Source organism: Pseudorasbora parva, chromosome 14 (assembly GCF_024679245.1).
Source record: "Pseudorasbora parva isolate DD20220531a chromosome 14, ASM2467924v1, whole genome shotgun sequence".
Taxonomy (NCBI): Eukaryota; Metazoa; Chordata; class Actinopteri; order Cypriniformes; family Gobionidae; genus Pseudorasbora; species Pseudorasbora parva.
In genome coordinates this window covers 21,184,544-21,206,083 of record NC_090185.1, presented here as the reverse complement: position 1 = coordinate 21,206,083, position 21,540 = coordinate 21,184,544, and the positions used below count along the sequence as shown (strand labels likewise).

The window sequence follows — 21,540 nt, the reverse complement described above, 5'->3', positions numbered from 1 at the left end:
TTTGTTTGGAAACACCATTTTGAGCAAAAACTTTTTTTGCATTCTGGTTTCAGATTTCTGAGGTCTCCTTACTAAAAGGATTCTTGTTGAAGATAAATAAATGTTAATAAAGTAATTTTTTTGATAAAAGTATATTAAAAGCCCTGAAAATAACAACAATAAAGCCAGTCATTTTTTCACCCCAGATCCAGCTGTAACCTAAATATTGTATTTTTGGATTTAACGTTTGTGCACATGAAGTGGGGGTGGCATGACATCCGTTGATGATGTCTTTCAGTTTTACAATTATTGTAGAGCTCCTTGGATTATTTTTCATCATCCATTTCCTAAAATTTTATTACAGACTAATACACTGTATATGAAAGTTAATTTACAAGTGTCAAAGCGGCCCCACTATATATTTATATAGCGGTCTGAAGGACGGGCACTAGGACCTGGAGGAGCTTCTGCTGCTGTGGAGGCTGCTGCATGCACTAGGCTAGAGAGTGGGGAGACGCGATTGGGCTTGTTTTGGGCTAGTTTTGTTGTGAAAACATGGCAAATCTGCTGCTGATGGTCGAGTCTATCTGTATGCGCATTCAGAAATTCAAGGCAGCATTTAAAAACAGTCAATATAAATCACTTTACATGCAATGTATTTGCTTGTTTTTACTTGAAGAATGACTTCAGTCCTGACATGGTCTCATGGCTATAGCACTCATTGCACATGTGAGTTATTGCAGGCGCATATCAACACGTTATCGGCAAGGCAAATCGGCATAATGCCGATGCCGATTTTATAGTAGTGATGGCCGTTCATGAATGACTCGTCACTGTTAGCGTTCGCCATGTATGAGGTGTTGGGGCACTGTATAAATTGTAAATAAAAAATAGAATGTAATGATGTGGAAGTTTTAAATTCCAATATTTTATTCAGAATACAACATAGATGAAATATCAAATGTTTAAACTGAGAAAATGCATAATTTTAAGGGGAAAATAAGTTGATTTTAAATTTCTTCCCTAAAAGAGACGACGTCTGGATGGGAGCATATGTTGTTCTAGAACTTGGATATACCTTTCCAGATGTGTAAGCTGCCCATGGCACACACACTCATGCAACCCCATACCATCAGAGATGCAGGCTTCTGAACTGAGCACTGATAACAATTTAGGTTGTCCTTGTCCTCTTTAGTCCGGATGACATGGCGTCTCAGTTTTCCAAAAAAGAACTTCAAATTTTGATTCGTCTGACCACAGAACAGTTTTCCACTTTGCCACAGTCCATTTTAAATGAGCCTTGGCCCAGAGAAAATACCTGTGCTTCTGGATCATGTTTAGATATGGCTTCTTTTTGACCTATAGAGTTTTAGCTGGCAACAGCAAATGGCACGGTGGATTGTGTTCAAGACAATCTTTTCTGGAAGTATTCCTAAGCCCACGTTGTGATTTCCAAGGGCCCAAAGATCACAGGCATCCAGTATGGTTTTCTGCCATGACCCTGACGCACAGAAATTGTTCCAGATTCTCTGAATCTTTGGATGATATTATGCGCTGGAGTTTCTCTGAGAAACTCCTTTCTGATATTGCTCCCCTATTTTTCGCTGCAGCATTGGGGGAATTGGTGATCCTCTGCCCATCTTGACTTATGAGAGACACTGCCCCTCTAAGAAGCTCTGTTTATACCCAATCATGTTGCCAATTGACCTAATAAGTTGCAAATTGGTCCTCCAGCTGTTCCTTAAATGTAAATTTAACTTTTCCGGCCTCTTATTGCTACCTGTCCCAACTTTTTTGGAATGTGTAGCTCTCATGAGCCAATATTTGGCATTACATTTCAAAATGTCTCATTTTCAACATTTGATATGTTATCTAAATTCTATTGAAAATAAAATACAATTTTATGAGATTTGTATTGCATTCCTTTTTTATTCACAATTTGTACAGTGTCCCAAATTTTTTGGAATCGGGTTTGTACATACACCAGGTGACCTGTAAATAAAAAAAAATTTGAAAAAAAAACTGTGAAAAAAAATTCATAGCAATTTTGTGAAATAGTTATTTTTCGAATTGCCTGAAAAACCACCTCATGTGAGCGCAAAAACTTTTTGGATATATATGAGAGTTTTTGCGAAATTGACTTGTTTCTATTGGGCATATTTTCAATTTGCACAATTTGAAGGTTGAAAAGTTTGAAAAGTGGCTATCACAGAGACAGTGTCTCACCTCAGAGATACCAGATTTTAAGGGATAATTCACCCATAAATGCAAATTCTGTCATTTAATTGCCCTTGTGTTGTTTCAAAGCTGTATCGGTTTCTTTCTTCTGTTGAACATAAAGGAAGATTTTGAAGAATGTTTGTAACCAAAAAGTTTCAGTGTCCATTGACCTCAATTGTATAGATGAAAAAAAACAACGAGACGTTTCGCAAAAGTCATATTTGGAACAACATGGGGGTGAGTAAATGATGATAGAATTTACATTTTTAGGTGAATTATACCTTTACATTAAATGTTAAAGTGAAGCGCTGTTGATTCTTGCCCTAACATGGCTGATGTGCTGGAGCAGAAAGACAGGACAGGGAGGGGTGCAAGTTGAGCCGAGTCCCCATTCCACCCTCTGCCAAGCCAATCTGCCTCCCAACACATATTGCCCCGAAGCTGATAATTGCCAGCCATGGTAAACAACACGACTGCCACCTCGCACTAGACTCGCAACCAAACACGCAGGTCCACTCTCACAGCCAAACTGGTGCAACATCTGGCATTGCCATTGTCCCATATTTGCTCGGTAATTGTGCCCAGGGATCCCTGTCTCTGACTACATGTCTTAGAGCCGTATAACCAATTCCAGGCTGGGTTATTACTCTCTTAATAATAGCCATTTATCATCAGCTGTCACAGAAGAGCAGAGGGAGACACAAGGCTCCCAGAAAAAAAACACAGTCTCCCTGTCTCTTTTGGCCCCCGCTGTCGGCCTAGAGTTTGACACACAGGTGTTTGCTCAGGTGTCTCTCATGATCAGGGAGACCGGCTGTCGCAAGCTACATCTTTTGCCTCGGAATAACACAAATACATGCTGTGAAAAACCATTTCAAACAAGTCTGTTAGATATTATGACCAAAGTTTGTCCCTAGTCTCTTGTGATTGTGCTGGAATTGCTAATTGAAAGTACTCAGAGCCCACATGACTAACACTGTAATGTCCATGTGCTGTGATTGGACCCCATACCACCCCATGCTGTGCTGACTGAACACATTGGCACAGACTGCTCTGTACCCTCTCCGAAGGGCCACTCGCCCCTCGTCAAGCTTGGCTCAGGAAGGTTTGTTTGCTCCCAGACGACCCAATGATGAATCCAAGCCAGAGTTTTGGGTGTCAAAGATTCAGCGAGAAAGGCAGCACAGGTCAACTGTACACCCTGACTGAAGTCAGCCTTCTGCCAAATTGGCTGGAAACCCATGCAAACGAAGCAAAAAATATCTTTTTGTTTTTACAGTCTTGCTTTTACATAATTTCAAAATTTGTATTGAAAATACTGAGGTGTTGCCGTCCCTGGGCTAGACCAGACAGACACAGACAGACAGATAGATAGAAAGAGAGACTGACAGACAGACAGAATGGGTGGGTGGGTAGATAGATAGATAGATAGATACATAGATACATAGGTAGATAGATACATAGATATAGATAGATAGATAGACAGACATAATCTGTGCATTTGGCCTTACAGTCTATCATAATGTAAAAATAGCAAAACACTGACCTGAAAGAATCACGGTCAGCAAAACGGCTGTTGTCATGAGTGTAGCATACCCGGTTGGCAGCCACATCCATCTGGGAGAAGGAGAGCACTGGAACCCCTGGACTTTGGACCATGTGCAGGTGACCATGTTCAGGTGGAACTGATAAAGTGTACATGAGCTCATCTGGCTTGCTTCCACTATCTGTGGCCATCAGAATGTCAGTGGTCAGAATGACTCTCTCCCCCTCCATCAAGGTCAAAGGTTTAGTGACTAGAGCAATGTCACCTGTATGTGCCAATAAGGTCAACTATGTTAAAGAGGTACACACACACACACACACAGTGTTTCCATGTTTTATGGGGAATTTCCATAGGCGTAATGGATTTCATACTGTACAAACCGTGCTTTCTATCCCCCTCCACTGCCCCTGCACCTATCCATCACAGGAAACATTCTGAATTTATTTTTACTTTATCAAAAAAACTCATCCTGAATGATTTATAAGATGTTTTCCTCATGGGGACCTAAAAATGTCCCCCCCCCCCCACACACACGTAAAGCTTTGACAAATGTAATCATGCTAAGTCTAAAGGAAGTTGTGTGCAATAAGCTTATTGATGTTGTGTGAGATTTGTTTGTGACAGCAGGGACAGGACTGGGATCTAGGGTCTGGGCTACAGATGTTTGGCCGAGGCTCTGTTAATAATTCATGCTGGGCGTTTAAAGGTGGCTCATCCTTTGCGGCAGAACATTCTCACCTCTGTTCCTCCAGGATAAGCCAGAACGGAGCCAAGAGGACAATGGCTGCCATGCTTCCATGTTCACCCAACTGGCAAAGTCATTTTGGCCATAGGGAAAGCCAATGTTTTTAATTATACATGCACAGATTTAATCTGTCAACAAAGTTGTTTTCCTTGGACTTTGATTGAGGGAAAACAAAAGCAGCAATCACTGAGTCACAAAATGTAAATTGGCCTGTCACTTTGCCTGTGTTATAATGTCACAGGATTTGGACGGTCATAATATGCCACTGCAGTATGCCGAACTTCATAACGCTGGTGCTTCAATACACGTAAGGTGTGAGCCTATGTTAAAAGTGTTCATTTTGAGCCACGCTGAGCATCTCATAATGAAACTTACCCTTTTGAACAGTGCGGACAGAGATGAAGAAACTCTGTGGAGGTGTTCTGTTTTCCCCATCACTGAGAACAAAGTGAAACCTGTCATGGCCTTTGAAACCATTAACTGTAGTGTGAGTGTACCATAGGCGATTCATCTCCACATCCTCCTGGGTGAAATTCTGACCTGGACTTAGATTAATCCATCTAGTTTCTGTCTGCAGAAAAGCACATTATTATATACACTCTTTGAAGTATAGAGTATGTCACTATAATGGCTAGAAATGGAATACACTACTTGACTTTTGCCCAGGTTTTTCAGCTGATTTGAAGTCTGGAGGAGTTGGCACTAGTTGCAAATGTAAAAGCCAGTCTTCAGATATTTGGCAGTAGAAGTTGACAAATTCACAGAAAATTGTAGTGTATGATAGGCCCAGACTCCAGCTTTTTAGCTTCAGACTATGTGAGAGTATTATGCCCACTTTTGACTCTGTAAACATGTACAGAGTTGTTAAGTGAGATGCATAGTGTTTTAATCTGTTCATATTCAGAAGTCATGTAGTGTATACCAGGCTTAAGGAATAATGTAATGGACTAGTTGTCCTTGCTAACCCTGAGTTGAAGGATGCCAAATTTGGGACCTGCATTGAGGATGTAGAGAATATGATTGTTGGGAGTGTCGTGATCCTCAGCCTCCAGCACAACACTGGAGATGACTCTCTTCTCCAGGGCCTCAACATCAACACCTGCATTTCTGAGAACAAAGATCGAGACGCTTTGGACACTAAAGGTACTGGTGCCAAGCCTGCATGCAAAAATCCAGAATCCTAAATAAATAAATACACAAACAGCTGCTTCTAGAAGGGACAAACAAGCAGGAATGGCCTGTTATCCTAATCCATGAGGACTTTAAAACAAGGAAGTAGGCATCTGCCAAAAAGACACATTACTTCTGCTGTTGTGGAGTTTACATGCACACTCTCAAATCTTGCTGATCTTGGAGGAAGAAGATGGAATAAAAATTAGCAATTTACTCAAGTATGTAACTTAATTCCCAGTTACTCAGTCAGGGAGACAGATTCCCTAGCCACATGTGCAGTACAGGTTGTGTTGACCCCCCTTCCTTAAACCCCATACAGCATTGGCCTCCCCCTTCTGTTCCTGTCCAGTCTCTACCACTAAAATCCCCCCCCGTTCCCGCTTTCATCCGCCTTTTTGGCTCTGAATTTGTCCCAGGGCGTCCTTACTTTAGTAGCCATGGCTTTTCATCATTGACTGGTATGATGCGGACACACGCAGTCCCCTGGACTGTGTGCCCACCATCTGTCAACTGTATGGTGAAAGCGTCCTTGAGGGTTTCTGTGTCGTCATGCATATACATGATCTTCATTCCTATGGATCAGACCAAGAGAGAAAAATTCTAAATGTTTTAGTGGATTAAGCGTTTAGTCACATTTAGGATATAACAGTCACTAGGCCCTTGCTTCATGGTAGCCTTTGACTGATAAATGTAGTTCTACCACTACTACCAACAAGGACACAAGTTAACACATTCCATTTTGTCAATGACCTGCTCACCTTCGTTTCTCATGGCTCTTTATCACTCGCTAACAAGCAAAGCTGTGCAGTCACCAAGTACTTCATGCACGGTGACATAATTGCGCAGAGAGCAGTTGGAAAGACTTTGCAGATGAGGCAGAAGCACCACAGGCACACTGTGACCTTTGTCTACTGCAACATCTGCTCTGTAAGCCTGGGTACCCACAGTGAAGGCACCGAGGGGTGGCTGGACCAGGGAAGTGACACTGTCCTCATAACCTTCCTCAAGAAGCAGATAGTGGTACCTTGGAAGTTGGGGGGAGTGGAGGTTTGCGGTACTGACCTTGTTGTAGCTCCTGTAAGGTGAAAGACTGGATTGCTAAGGTTCGTTGGAGGACCTCTGGGCTCATGTTTTTGTAACGATTCATCTCAAGACCATATATGCCATTGAGCAGTGTGCCATGGGCTGGGGGAACCAGGATGGACATGGTAAGAGTTTCTGCTGGAACATCAATGTCCACTGCATTTAGAATATCAGGACTGAGGTCTTTCATCCCTCCCTCCATGACCTATCGAGAGGTGGGGGCAAGACAATAGTTAACCGACAGCTTGCTTACCAGAAAATTTTGTCTCCAAAAAATATATATCTTACCGTGAAGTTGCTAAGAAGTAGTGATGGGGTCTCGTCATTGGTAGGGTTGATGATGACATAGAAGGGCACTGGTGCTGATCTCTGAATCCCATCACTGACACTGATGGTAAAGAAGTCTGCTGTAGGCTCCACACCCTGGTGCACTGACTGGACATAGTTGATGAAACCCGAGCTGAGGTGGAGCTGGCTGAAAGAAACTTTATTTATACAATATGACTTAGTAGTCTGAAAGATAAAGTCTTATACTAGGACATTTATAAAAGGACACAACTAAATATAAATATTGATTTTTGCCAAGTAGGACATACTCTTGGATTTTAGGAATAGAGTAAAGGATAGTGGCTCAGGGTTGGTGTTGGAACTTAAAATTCTGTTTCTTAAATGCCATTTCAACAGTTTATAACAGTTTTAACAAAGTAATGTTGGACCCCATTGACTTTCATTATGTACATAAAAAAAGACCCTCAAAAAAACAACAAAACTCTTGTGACATCGTTCAAAATATATTTTTGTTTTACAGAAAAAAAAAGTCAAATGGGGTTGGAACAAATGAAGCTGAGTAAATGATGACGGTTTTCATCTTTAAAAAGTCCCCATTAAAACAAAATTGAAGTTTGAAGAATGCGGTTTTAACTTAATTGAGTTACATTGACCCCATAGACTATTTCCAATAAAACTCAGGATGGACACATTTGACACGTGCACTACAACTGCACCAGGCCTATAGAGGGCAGTATAGTCGTGACTCGTGTCAGCTACAGGACATCTGCGCTGAAGGACAAAGAAGAAGAAAAGTTTTGCGTTTGGCTGCTCCTTGCTGATCGGCGAATTTGCTCAGATGAGAAATTGTGATTTGAGGTTATTATACACATTATGTTAAAGTGATAGTCACAACTTTCATTATAAAACAAATACAGCATTACATTTTTTTAATGTTTTTTCCCTTGTTCAGTTTAATTAAATAAAATATAATTATATTTAAATAAAATTAAAAATGTAATTAATAATGTACCATTTAGAAATACATGTAAATGTATGTAGACATGTAATATACATAAATTACAATTTTAATTAAAGGCACAATATGTAATGTTTCAGCATTAAAAATATAAAAGATCACTATATCTATGTTATATATTTTTTAAAGTTGTGTGTTTACATTATCCCGACAGTTCTAATTAACTTCTAAATCCATAGAAATTAATATTTTAATTCGAAGACACGGACCGTGTCTTTATTTCCGTTATGTCGCCAGTCTTTCACGTCATATCCACGTTTGCGTCTTGCTTCCTGGGGAACTCGGCGGAACCATAGATATCTATGGGCGGAACCGCCAAACTCAAAGAGGAACACTGACAGACAGTATAAGGGGAACCCCCGTATAAAAAAGTCTGTATGATAATGGATCATGACTACTCTTTGCCTGTACGTTTTGTCAGCTCAACAAAGCGCAAACGTAAGGGTGAAAAAAATGACCCGAGAAGATTTTGGGACAGTAGAAGAAGCAAGAGACGTGTAAACCTTGGAGAAGCCTTTGAAAGATGGCGAAATCTTCGTGACAAGCTCGGACTGCAGAGAGATGCTGATCTCGCTTGTGTTTTAATAAACAGGTCATTTAAGTAACCATTCAGCTAACATAATAATCATATAATCATAACATGCTGTATGTTTGCATTTTGCATAGCGATCTTGACCACATTGAGACGCGTTTAGCTGAATACGTAATGTTATACATTTTGTATCGGCTTTTCAAACAGGCGGATTCTCTGTTTTTGGAGACTGAAAGAGCTATTTTTTTAAAAACTGATTCAAAAGTATTTCTATCCGTATATTTGGTGACACGATGATGTCATGTGTAAAACGCAGATGGACTAGCTATTATTGGTTTTATATGTAGCTGGAGAAAGTAACGTTAGCTTCATAAGGTAATATGCCACTATCTTTGTCAATTAATATAAGGTGACCGTCACTTTTATCATATGTTAATACTAGCTACATATAATATTGATTTAATAATGATCTACTTATTCATATATCTCCGAGTTCCAAAATAAATGTTTATTAGAATGATTGATGAACGTGGGGAGCGACACAGCGCGTGTTCCAATGAACAACGTATTGCAGGTGCTGGTTCTCTCATTTACTGTTTTATGTTGGTAATGATAAACTAAATTGAAATGTATTTCCGTATTGAACAGTTGATATACAGAATGTTCGACAATCGCGGATGCCATGTCAATATATCTATAATTTGAGTAACTCAAATTATGATGCGCGGTTAATATGTCAACATAGCCTACCAACTTATAGGTATGTTGGCATAGCGACCGCCCGCACAACATTCTGTCTCACACATTAGCTAACGTTACTGATAAGTTTGTTAAGTAACGGTAGCTTGCTGCTATTTCATTAGATTGACATTACATAAAGTGAAAAGCCGTAACTAAACTTAACAATAATAGAGATGTAATATAACAATCAATTACCTTGTCAGTGAACATGTTTTCTGCTGGAGATGCCAGATTCGCTGGTTGACAGTGGCAATAATGACAACAACTCCCATGAGCCCACGCACTTTCCCGACGTCACCAAAGTACGTCAGTTGTTATTATTTTGAATGAGTGACCCCTAGTGGCCAAAAGTTGCATACTGCACGTTTAAATTAAAATGAGCTAAAAGTAAAAATGTAACAATTTGTCACAACTTAATTTAACTGTGTTTAATCCACCTAATATATTTTCCTTTTCTTTTTTCTTTTTAAAACTACATTAATGTTTTTTGTTGACATGAATCACTGGGCTGTGTTTCCCTCTTTTTCACATATTTACTATTTTCTACATGGTGCATTATATAGGGAATATGGAACGATTCAAACTGTAAATATGCTTTCCATTGGTGTGAATTAAGTCTGGTTTCAAGTCACGCAAACCACCGCAGTCGAGTCTAAAGACACAATAGCACAGATCAGATAATATGCCCAAGTCGTCGCAGACCAGAAAACATATCGGACCCATTTAAATTCTGACCAGAATGCTATATTTTAATGTGATATGTTGGAGATTAGGAGGAAACTGCGGCTTTAGCAAGCTGTGATAAACTAAACCCTATTGGCTATTTAAAAAAAGGAGAGGAGCTGTTCGATTGTCCTGTCTTCCTATTTCATTGGAAATTACGTCAACACATTGAATAATGCTGCGTGTTTCAAGGCACTTAAGTGGGCCTTTGAGTACATGTAAACAAGGTCACTGATTAGCGTTAAGTTCGAAGTTAGGGATAGAGGAGGTTGTTTGTTTGACTGGAATGTTGTTCCATGACCAACAAAAGATGTTAATCCACAAATACGTCCTGCTTGGCATAAGCCACAGTCACTGGGAATGTTTACAGAGCCTCAGGAAAACTACCGACCCACTCGGAGTCCAGCGTTGCTTTTCTCAAAGCCAGGGGATGGAAGGGTGTTCTCCAGAAATCCATATTGTGGCGGGGTCACCAAGTGAAACATGAGCTGGTCTGGTTGACTATCAGGATCAGTGGCCTCCAACACCCCCCCACACAGACATGCACTGGCAGCCTCATCTACCACAAATAGGTTACCTGACGGAACAATATAAAACACAACGTAAGTAGTAGTATTGGCAGTAATCACAGAAGCATGCTTATCTTTTTTTTCTTCTCAAGAGCATGTCCCAATATTTTTATTTTTCCTCTAATTTACAGGCAGCTCCCCTCACTCCATGCTTTCCTCACGCCTGCTATGCCACCTCACTAACACTCCCTCTCTTCCCCTGCACTCTCGCTCGGCTCTCGGCCAGCCCGCTGCCACCTGGGTGTTGATAAAGCCATCATGCCAATGCTTACTGGCATCTGCTTCCATTTACTGCACTGATAAATAATGAATGGAGAATGGGCACTGATGAGGTTGTGCTTGGATAGAGCTCGGAAACAAGGGGAGGAATTAATGACCGCCAGTCTGGAGAAAAAATGATAAAACTCGTCCCATAGCAGGGCAAGAGCAGGATTTTCCTTGTGTTCCTCTGCGTAAAGCTCATTTGCCAACCCAGTCTTTATTCAATGCAAATTAATTAAATGACTACTTTTTCTCACAAACCAGTCTAGATCTACTACATGGTGGCAACATTGGAAAATCCTCCTTTTTTTTGATGGGGATTAACCGAATTAGGAGATTATAATTGTGATTGAATGAGAAAAGGGATAGAAGACACAATGGACGTGTCGTCTTATCCAAATTCGGGACTGTCCATTGTCTTTTCCTCGGTGTCCCTATTGTCCAGTTATTCTCACAGGAACATGTATCTCTTTCCACTGTGCTTTTTCGCCACACATGCTCTGCTCTCTCTCTATAATCCCAACCAGCTGTGTGTACGTCTGCCGCCGCACATGCACTGGCGACAAGCATACAAGGATTTCCTGTGAACGTCCCGGCGGCACCTTGCTGCCGTCTTCTGCTCATTGTCTTGCTCTGGTCACTGTTCTCCATTGATAACTGCAAAGTTTCTGGAATTAAGAGCGAAATCCCCATCTTGGCGAGCCGTCTCTAGCACCCTGCCTCGAAACGTATGTACGGGGGAATGAAACGCTTGTATTAGTGACTCCCTGAGCTGGGTGTGTGAGATCGCGATTAAGTGATTCATTTGCCAATCTGTGGAACATCACCTGCCTCGAAAATTCCTGGTTGCTTGATTTAAGCGGATTGTCATTACGATGAATTAATTACACCTTAGCCAAATGCTCGGGCGATTAAATCTAGATTAGAGAGCATCTTGTTTTAATCCATTCGGTCCCTCAACACAAAGCAGCATTTCAGTGTATGAAACGTCTTTTGTCCACTAAGAGATTTACTACAGGCTCTGTGGTAGATGTTTACCCAGTGTTATGGTTGGAACCTGGTTGTTGACAGGCATCACAGTGATGTTGAGGTCATAGACAGGAAGCGTGCCATGCAGGGGGACAGGTGGGGGGACGGCATCTTCCTGGCAGCAGCCATCCATTGTTCCAGCCTCTCCATCTGACACAATGAGAGTGACAGTGTCCGAGACAGGATCTGGTCCAATTTCACCACCTAGTGAATGGGGAATATTTAATATATATATAAAATTATAATTATATTATATATAATTATATAATATAATTATATATTATTATTATTGTATTATTATAATTATATTGTTAATTAATAAAAATAGCATTTTTATTATCATACAGGTCTTTTTTTTTATTATTATTGCGATTTATACATTATCTGAAAGCTGAATAAGCTTTCCTTTGATTTATGGTTTGTTAGGATAGGACAATATTTTTCCGTGATACAACTATTTGAAAATCTGGAATTTGAGGGTGCAAAAAAAACCTAAATATTGAGAAAATCGCCTTTAAAGTTGTCCAAATGAAGTCCTTAGCAATGCATATTACTAATAATAATAATACATTTTTTATATATTTATGGTAGGAAATTTACAAAATATCTTCATGGAACATGATCTTTACTTAATATCCTAACGATTTTTGTCATAAAAGAAAAATGTATAATTTTGACCCATACAATGTATTGTTGGCTTTGCCGCAAATATACCCATGCGACTGGTTTTGTGGTCCAATACATTTCTAAATAAATATACATTTTTAATTTTGTACATTATAATGTATGATGCCTATTTATATTATAAATTATACAAACACGATTCCAAAAAAGTTGGGACACTGTGAATAAAAAATGTATGCAATTATTTACAAATCTCATAAACTTCATAAACTGGGACGCCATATCATCCGGACTAAAGAGGACAAGGATAACCCAAGTTGTTATCAGTGCTCAGTTCAGAAGCCTGCATCTCTGATGGTATGGGGTTGCATGAGTGTGTGTGCCATGGGCAGCTTACACATCTGGAAAGGCACCATCAACGCTGAAAGGTATATCTTCTATAAGTTCTAGAAAAACACATGCTCCCATCCAGACGTTGTCTCTTTCAGGGAAGACCTTGCATTTTCCAACACGACAATGCCAGACCACATACTACATCAATTACAACATCATGGCTGTGTAGAAGAAAGATCCAAAAACTGAAATGGCCAGCCTACAGTCCAGATCTTTCACCCGTAGAAAACATTTGGCGCATCATAAAGAGGAAGATGCAACAAAGAAGACCAAAGACAAGTTAAGCAACTAGAAGCCTGTATATTAGACAAGAATGGGAAAACATTCCTATTCCTAAACTTGAGCAACTTGTCTCCTCAGTCCCCAGACATTTTCAGACTGTTATAAAAAGAAGAGAGGATGCCACACAGTGATGCCATGACATTTAAAATCAACCTATTTTACCCTTAAAATTTTACATTTTCTCAGTTTAAACATTTGATATGTTATTTATGTTGTATTTTAAATAACATTAAAATTTGAAACTTCCACATCATTGCAATCTGTTCTTATTCACAATTTGTACAGTGTCCAAACTTTTTTGGAATCGGGTTTGTATTATTATTATTTTATAGTAATAAACATTAAATAATTTTTTAACAACGGGTGAAAATTTCGCTACATTAGTTAATATTATGACATAAAAGTCTGTATTACAAAAGACCATATTTATTAACTAATTTATTGTGCATTTTCATTATATTTTTTATAAGACTACATGCAGCACACCTGCATGATGCGTGAAAAAGGCCTATGGTAAGTGCCACCTAATTTTCACTAACTAGCCTCATGTCTTGGTTATAACCTGTGTGCAGGTAGAAGATGAGCCCATTGAGCACATCCAGCTGGGAGAACTTGTCCACGGTGACCCCATTTCGCTGTAGCGTCCCACGTGCAGGTGTTCTGGCAAGCATGTATGTTAGCCGAGTGTCCTCGCTGTCAACATCTGTAGCAGAGAGGTACTCAACTGTAATTTGGACCTGACCCCCTTCTTTGCAGGACAGTTCAGCCCTCAAGTTGGAGCCTAACTGTGGGGGCTCGTCGTTCACAGGCAGGATCTAATAAAACATGCAAATAAGAAGCACTAAGAAAACATGCATTTTAATAAGGGAATGCTGGATGGAAACAATACAATGTGTCAAACATCAGAACAATAAAAAAAATACAAAAAAATCACCTGAACTAAAAGCATTCCATGTGCAGAGTTGATTCCATCTGTGATGGAAAGACCAACGCTATCCTTCAGGGTCTCAGAGTCATCATGAATGTATCTATCGTCATAGAGTGTGTTTTGTAAAGTTCGACAGATCATAAAATCCCCACACATTAATTCTTCTTAGGAAATGACTTTCAAGCCTAGATTTGTAACTTTTTTGAAATTCATACCTGACCCTCAATGCTCTGAGGTCCCGCATACTGAAGCTGTCTCCCTCTTTCAGTGTCATGCCCTGCAGCTCCAGTCTCCCATGTTGAGGTTGAGTCTTCAAATGTACCCTGAGCTGATCTTCTGAACTGTCCACATCCTGCACCAACAGGTGCTCTTCCATCAAAAAACTACCGCCACCTTCCTCGACCCTCAGCAAGTTAGTAAACATCTATGAATGGGAGATGTATATAACTATTTAGATTTATGCTTCACAACCTGATTACATAAAGCTTGTTGTGGAATAAATATTGACCTTTAGACTGTAGATAAACCCTTCAATGAAGTGTGAAATATTAAATGTATATTTACTAAAAATAAACAAAAACCACACAGAATTCATTAACACCTTAACTGTCACTCCCGCCCTTTTGAAAATAGACATGAAAATGCACATTCCAAACATAAATGGATGTAATTCAAGAATGAATTGAAATATAAACCTCAGTTGTTCGGTCTTGTTTTAAAAGAAACACCCAGCAGATTATTGCTAAACTGAAAGCAATTCAAAATATGAAAGTATAAAAAGGTTATGGAAGTTGAAATTAACTGTAAATAAAAAATACTGTACTACATTTTTTATTTTATATAGTATATTTTACAAAAACATTTTTACTATAAAATCAAAGTCACATGTCTAACCAATTTGTGTTCCAAATTTAAAGTTAATATCACAAAAATCACTATGAGGTTCCCATGAGATTTTGTTTAGGCACAGTACCAAAAATAACCACCGGGTGCAATCCACGTAATCCACGTCAAAAAAGCCATGTTTTTTAAATTCATTTTCCTGTAAATTTCTGCCAAATATCACCTCCATCACAAAACAGTCACCAGATATGGAACCTTGAGACTCTGACCTTTCCGATGATGTGTTTTGTCAAGATTAGAAAAGATTTTGATAATAAAGTTAAAATAAATGTTGTAATATGAAACATGACACTGCCCACTAGGGGAGGAGCCTGCTAGAATAAATTTGAGCGCCGTTTCCATGGTAACGCAATGTCCGATTTCAAAACGAAAATTTTTACAGGATGAATTTTGAGTTTGGAAACTTTCGAATGATACCTAATTTATCATGATTACTGAATATAGGATGTGAAAAAAGGCCATCAAAAAAAAGAGTGGGACAGTTAATTAAAAATATCTTAATTTGTGTTCTGAAGATGAACCAAAGTTTTCTATCCATTTGAAACGTCTAATTAGTAATAAGGTTTTTTTTGACAATGCTGGACAATAGCATTAAAGAAAATTATAAACCCTAATAAAATGAGTAAGCAACTCACTTCTGGGGCCTGGTTGTCGACAGGTGTGACTGTGATATTGAAGGTGAGTCCTGTGAGAGCACCGCCCTGCTGGTCACTCACAGAAAACACAAACTGCACGAAAAGAGGCTCAGGGCCAATATCCTCTATTGGAGGCATGTAAGCTACTTTGTGGTGGTTCACTGCATGCTGCAGAAGACAACAATTATAACATCTTACACATATTACAATAGCATGCAACATTTAGGGAATTGATTAGTGTGCATGTTTCAGACCTGGGTGAAGGACTTAAGCACTGGAACCATTGCATCTTTTTTCATGGAGTTTGTGCTGTCAGTATAAAAAAGCCTGCCTGGATCTGATAATCTGCAAGAATTTACAACAGAATAAAAAGGAACATGAAAGAACGCATATTCTAAATAATATATAATATATTGTATAGTGCCTTGCGAAAGTATTCGGCCCCTTGAACTTTGCAACCTTTTGCCACATTTCAGGCTTCAAACAAAGATATATATCTGTAATTTTTTGTGAAGAATCAACAACAAGTGGGACACAATCATGAAGTGGAATGAAATTTATTGGATATTTCAAACTTTTTTAACAAATAAAAAACTGAAAAATTGGGCGTGCAAAATTATTCGGCCCCTTTACTTTCAGTGCAGCATACTCTCTCCAGAAGTTCAGTGAGGATCTCTGAATGATCCAATGTTGACCTAAATGACTAATGATGATAAATAGAATTCACCTGTGTGTAATCAAGTCTCCGTATAAATGCACTTGCACTGTAATAGTCTCAGAGGTCTGTTTAAAGCGCAGAGAGCATCATGAAGAACAAGGAACACACCAGGCAGGTCAGAGATACTGTTGTGGAGAAGTTTAAAGCCGGATTTGGATACAAAAAGATTTCCCAAGCTTTAAACATCCCAAGGAGCACTGTGCAAGCAATAATATTGAAATGTAAGGAGTATCAGACCACTGCAAATCTACCAAGACCTGGCCGTCCCTCTAAACTTTCAGCTCATACAAGGAAAAGACTGATCAGAGATGCAGCCAAGAGGCCAATGATCACTCTGGATGAACTGCAGAGATCTACAGCTGAGATAGGAGACTGTGTCCATAGGACAACACCATCCCCACTGTCAAACATGGTGGTGGCAGCATCATGGCTTGGGCCTGCTTTTCTTCAGCAGGGACAGGGAAGATGGTTAAAATTGATGGGAAGATGGATGGAGCCAAATACAGGACAATTCTGGAAGAAAACCTGATGGAGTCTGCAAAAGACCGGAGACTGGGACGGAGATTTGTCTTCCAACAAGACAATGATCCAAAACATAAAGCAAAATCTACAATGGAAGGGATCAAAAATAAACATATCCAGGTATTAGAAGGGCCAAGTCAAAGTCCAGACCTGAATCCAATCCAGAATCTGTGGAAAGAACTGAAAACTGCTGTTCACTAACGCTCTCCATCCAACCTCATTGAGCTCGAGCTGTTCTGCAAGGAGGAATGGGCAAAAATTTCAGTCTCTCAATGTGCAAAACTGATAGAGACATACCCCAAGCGACTTACAGCTGTAATCACAGCAAAAGGTGGCGCTACAAAGTATTAACTTAAGGGAGCCGAATAATTTTGCACGCCCAATTTTTCAGTTTTTGATTTGTTAAAAAAGTTTTGAATATCCAATACATTTCGTTCCACTTCATGATTGTGTCCCACTTATTGTTGATTCTTCAAAAAAAATTACAGTTTTATATCTTTATGTTTGAAGCCTGAAGGTCACAAAAAAAATGTGGCAAAAGGTTGCAAAGTTTAAGGGGGCCGAATACTTTCGCAAGGCACTGTGTATGTGTATATATATATATTATACACACACACACACACACACACACACACACACACATCATTATTACTGTCATAGGGAGGAAATGAATAAGCATACCTGGTGTTTCCCGGGCTAAAGCAGGGATGAGTGATAACATACATAAGGTCAGTATCCGAATGCTCTGTATCTCTGAAATGCAGATGGTTCTGAGTAATGTAAACAACTTCTGTTTCCTTCACTGTGATGGAGCGAACCGTTCCAGAAACTTCCTCAGGCAACTGGTCCTTCACTGGAAACACGTGGATCACCACAGTCTAATTTGAAGAGGTACAAAGCAAACGTTCCTGTTATAAATATTCACACTGCAGTGGAATTCAGTAAGAAAACAGATACCAAGTTACATGTCTGTCCGATAGATTCGGAGGCTGATGGACATCTGCCAGGATGAAATCAAACGAGTCCTCAAACACTTCCTCCCCTGAGTGCTTGTAGTAGATTAGGCCTTGAAAGAGGTCTCTCTGCAGGAAACTCATCACTGGGACACCTGGTTGACGTGATATCTTCTAATGTAAGTCACCTCAGATAAGTTGAAACTCATTAAAATATAATCCATGCTGGCATTAAATCCAACTGACCTGGTTCATGTGGAGAAGACTTCTTTACCAGCTGTCCCGCTCTGGGAAAAGTAACCACCTGATACTGAATGTAGTCGTCGCTGGAGTCCAAGTCTGAGGCCATCAGCATGTACTCCTCCACCCTAACCGTCCCACCTTCTTGGACCTCAAAGGCCACATTATTGATTAAAAAAGGAGGGGTGTCGTCTTTCGGAAGAACATAGATGGGGAATTTGTGTCTGATGCTGTGGCGGCCATCTGTGATTCGGAAGACGACGTAATCTCTGGTGGTGTCGCTGTCTGAATGATGATAGATCACAACGCCCTCTCGGAGATCCTTGACCTTAAACATAAAACCTTTTCCACCTTTGGATGAATAAGAAATGATTGGTTACGGAATGTGGTTTGGGCCTGTTTGATAAATGAAAATCCAGGTCAAGTTAAAAGGATCGTTCACCAAAAAAATTAAAACTCTGGCATGATTTACTCAAGTTGCTCCAAATCTGTATGACTTTCTTTAGTAAAACACAAAAGATGGTTTTGTCTATAGATTGAAAGTAAATGAGGTTGAATATTGTTGTTGTTTTGGACCTCATTGACTTTCATGGACATAATCAGCTTTTTCATTGGACTATAGTGTTGGCAAATAGTCAATATAATCTGATATTATTTTCAAACCCATCTATATTATCATTTCCAATACCATTCATTTGGCTCAATGCAATTCCGAAAAGTAAGTTTTGTTTTCCGCCTGAAGGCACAAATGTTGGCTCTGGCTTCTCCCCGTTGCGAAAAAATAAAAAGAAAGATGGCGTCCTTCCCAGGCAATGGCTGCTGCCCACCGTGAAGCTGAGTTTCTCTTGCTTGCCAGGGAGACAGAAGGGCAAGGTCACCAGACAGATTGAATGATGACTGGTTGCACAGCAAACCTAATTAGCAACTTTATCAGGGGGAAGCGGCCACAAGTCCAATGGAGAAACAAGTAAGTAATTGGGCCCAAAGGTGGCTGTGGGCTTCAGGCCCAAAAAAACAGTCTCCATATAGATACCCAATGCGAGAGGACATTGGGCGGCAGCTTTCCATTTGGCCGAAGGCTGACTGAGGACTTTCCCAAGGGTCGGAGTCCCTGAGTTCGAGGTCTACGTGAGTAATTCCCAATCCACATTTAGGTTCTCAAGAGAACCCATTCTGGACCAGAACTCGCTGTTCAGCTCAATCTTCGTGTAGTAAAATAAGGTGCTTTTGGAGTGGGAAGTTATGGGATGATTCTATTCTCAGCCAGAGGGATCACAAAGCGACACATCAACCATAAAAACGTAAACACCAATTAAATGAAGGGTTTGGCTTAAAGCGGGAGCTGTTGTTTGAGTAGGCTGGAGGCTTCTACTGATCAGGTGGTCTTCTGTCAGGGAACACAAGGAACAGGGCCATGGGCCTGGAAATCCTCCAAACCGGGAAACACAACAACAATCTACCGCAGCTTTCATGGGAGAACGCATGCAGCGAGACATCCCATTCAATTCCTGAAATCGCAATTCGCCATGTTCCTTCCAACAAACCATAGATGTAGAGGAATAATTCACACAAACATCAATTACTTCTATCATGTCATTCTAAAGCTGCATTCTGTGGAACACAAAAGAAGATTTTCATGAAAAATGTCTGTTTTTTTTGTTTTGTTTTGTTCATATGCCTTTAGACCCCTTGTTTAGACCCCATTGACTTTCATTTTATGGAAAAAATATCCCTTTATACGGTGCTTTTGAGACTCTGGAGCATTCCCATGAATAAAACTTTTCAGATAGACACATGATTGTCACCAGTTCTCAAAGCTTGCTAAGATAGTGGTCTGATGGAAGAGAAATGACCTTGTGTTGGACATCTGGCATGAAATGCCATAAGTCTTTACAATCTGCTTCGTTCAGGGTCTGTGCAAACAAAAGTCTGCTGGAGTGGAAGGACAGCCGCTACGGCTCTAAAGACATCTTTGGTCGACAGCCTCTGGCAAAGTGTCGCCGAAGCATTTTACACCTGATTAGCAAACCCATGCAGGCCACCCGGACATATGTTTCTTGAATGATGCCCACATGATGAATGGTTAGCACATGGATAGAGAAGAAATAAGAGCGGATTTACACTTGCTATGACAAATCATTGAGACAAAGGTCTTGGGAATGGCATTTGGATTGGCTTATGCTTTTAGTGAGGTGACAGATTAGATTCCCTTACCTCTAACACTTAAGTGTCCATTAAGAGGGCCATCCATTGCTATCAGGGTGACGGCATCTATATTGTCGTTATCAACAACCTGTAGGTGCTCCCATGTGATTGGTCTGGATTGGCCTTCCAACAAATCCAAGCCTGTAAGGATAAACATGTTTAGCCTAATTATTTTATTTAGAAGATTATTTATTTTAGCTAATGTGCTAATGTACCCATGTTCCACGAGACTCGAGGGGCGTTGGTCTCTGCGGTACGGATAGAGATGTGCATCAAGATAGAAGGGCTCGGAACAAATGAGCCATCGATGGCCTGAAACTCAACCTGGACAACAAATTAAATAAAAAATAAATACATAAACTCAAATTTGACATTTAGTTTTTTCTGAAAACACTAATTGGAAGTAATATTAAATATGAACTATTTAATTATTTTGACATAAAGTGCAAACAAACACAACAACATAAAATACATTGTCAACAAGATATTAGAATACCTCTGCACATTAATATATTATGAATATGTATTTTATTAAATTATTGTAAATATTTGTAAATATTTTAAATACATAAAGGTTTATATTAATGTAATACTTTTTACACAGCATAAAGCAGTTATTTTAGTATTGTTTATTTGCTATTACAGCATTCATTCATATTTTGAATTAGCTTTAAGTTTAGTGTAAATATTAGTACTTTTTATGTATTCTTATATTTCTTTTTAGCTTACTTTTTTGGTAGCAATTTTGGTACTTCAACTTTATTTTAATTAGCTGCAAAGGCAAACTTTTCTATGTTTTTTATTCAACAGTTTGTAATAGTTTTAGTTTTCAACGATAACATAACTGGTATAAAGGGGCCTTCATAGAAATATTTTATATGCTGCGTGCGGCGTAAATGTGAGACTCTTATCGGGCGATTAAAAAAATAACGCTGTTAACTATTCTCAAAGTTGGGTTGGGAGCTGGGTCCATACCAGCATTTCCCAACGGGTGCAGGGTGCCGTCTGACGAGAGCAGGGGTGCCGTGTAAAAGGTGCCGGCACGCACTTGATTCAACCAGTTCATCTCACATCTGATGACGCACCTTTAATATGGGTTGTAACTTGAAAATAATGCTTTATGTACGTTTCTGTTGATGGATACACTTGCTGGCTCCTCAGTTATACACTACAACAACAGCGATAATAAAAGAATAACGTGGGCAAAACGGTCTCTCTTTGTAAACTGTT

The 21,540-nt window shown here is 39.6% G+C and overlaps 1 protein-coding gene across 6 annotated transcripts in view; it reads right to left on the bottom strand.

The window, feature by feature from the left end:
- The window catches only part of frem1b (Fras1 related extracellular matrix 1b), a 50,102-nt gene that overhangs the window by 11,748 nt on the left and 16,814 nt on the right, over window positions 1–21,540 (bottom strand). For all 6 annotated transcript variants that reach the window (XM_067415833.1, XM_067415835.1, XM_067415838.1 and 3 more), the window contains 18 exons: window positions 20,526–20,634; window positions 20,320–20,451; window positions 18,112–18,456; window positions 17,878–18,020; window positions 17,594–17,790; window positions 15,927–16,017; window positions 15,673–15,840; window positions 14,350–14,558; window positions 14,141–14,234; window positions 13,769–14,021; window positions 11,917–12,111; window positions 10,440–10,625; window positions 7,035–7,231; window positions 6,726–6,951; window positions 6,091–6,235; window positions 5,456–5,597; window positions 4,866–5,061; window positions 3,746–4,010 (listed from right to left, as the gene is read on the bottom strand). In XM_067415833.1, the coding sequence (XP_067271934.1) occupies window positions 3,746–4,010; window positions 4,866–5,061; window positions 5,456–5,597; window positions 6,091–6,235; window positions 6,726–6,951; window positions 7,035–7,231; window positions 10,440–10,625; window positions 11,917–12,111; window positions 13,769–14,021; window positions 14,141–14,234; window positions 14,350–14,558; window positions 15,673–15,840; window positions 15,927–16,017; window positions 17,594–17,790; window positions 17,878–18,020; window positions 18,112–18,456; window positions 20,320–20,451; window positions 20,526–20,634 (3,293 nt within the window). The remainder of the gene's footprint in view (window positions 1–3,745; window positions 4,011–4,865; window positions 5,062–5,455; window positions 5,598–6,090; window positions 6,236–6,725; window positions 6,952–7,034; window positions 7,232–10,439; window positions 10,626–11,916; window positions 12,112–13,768; window positions 14,022–14,140; window positions 14,235–14,349; window positions 14,559–15,672; window positions 15,841–15,926; window positions 16,018–17,593; window positions 17,791–17,877; window positions 18,021–18,111; window positions 18,457–20,319; window positions 20,452–20,525; window positions 20,635–21,540) is intronic.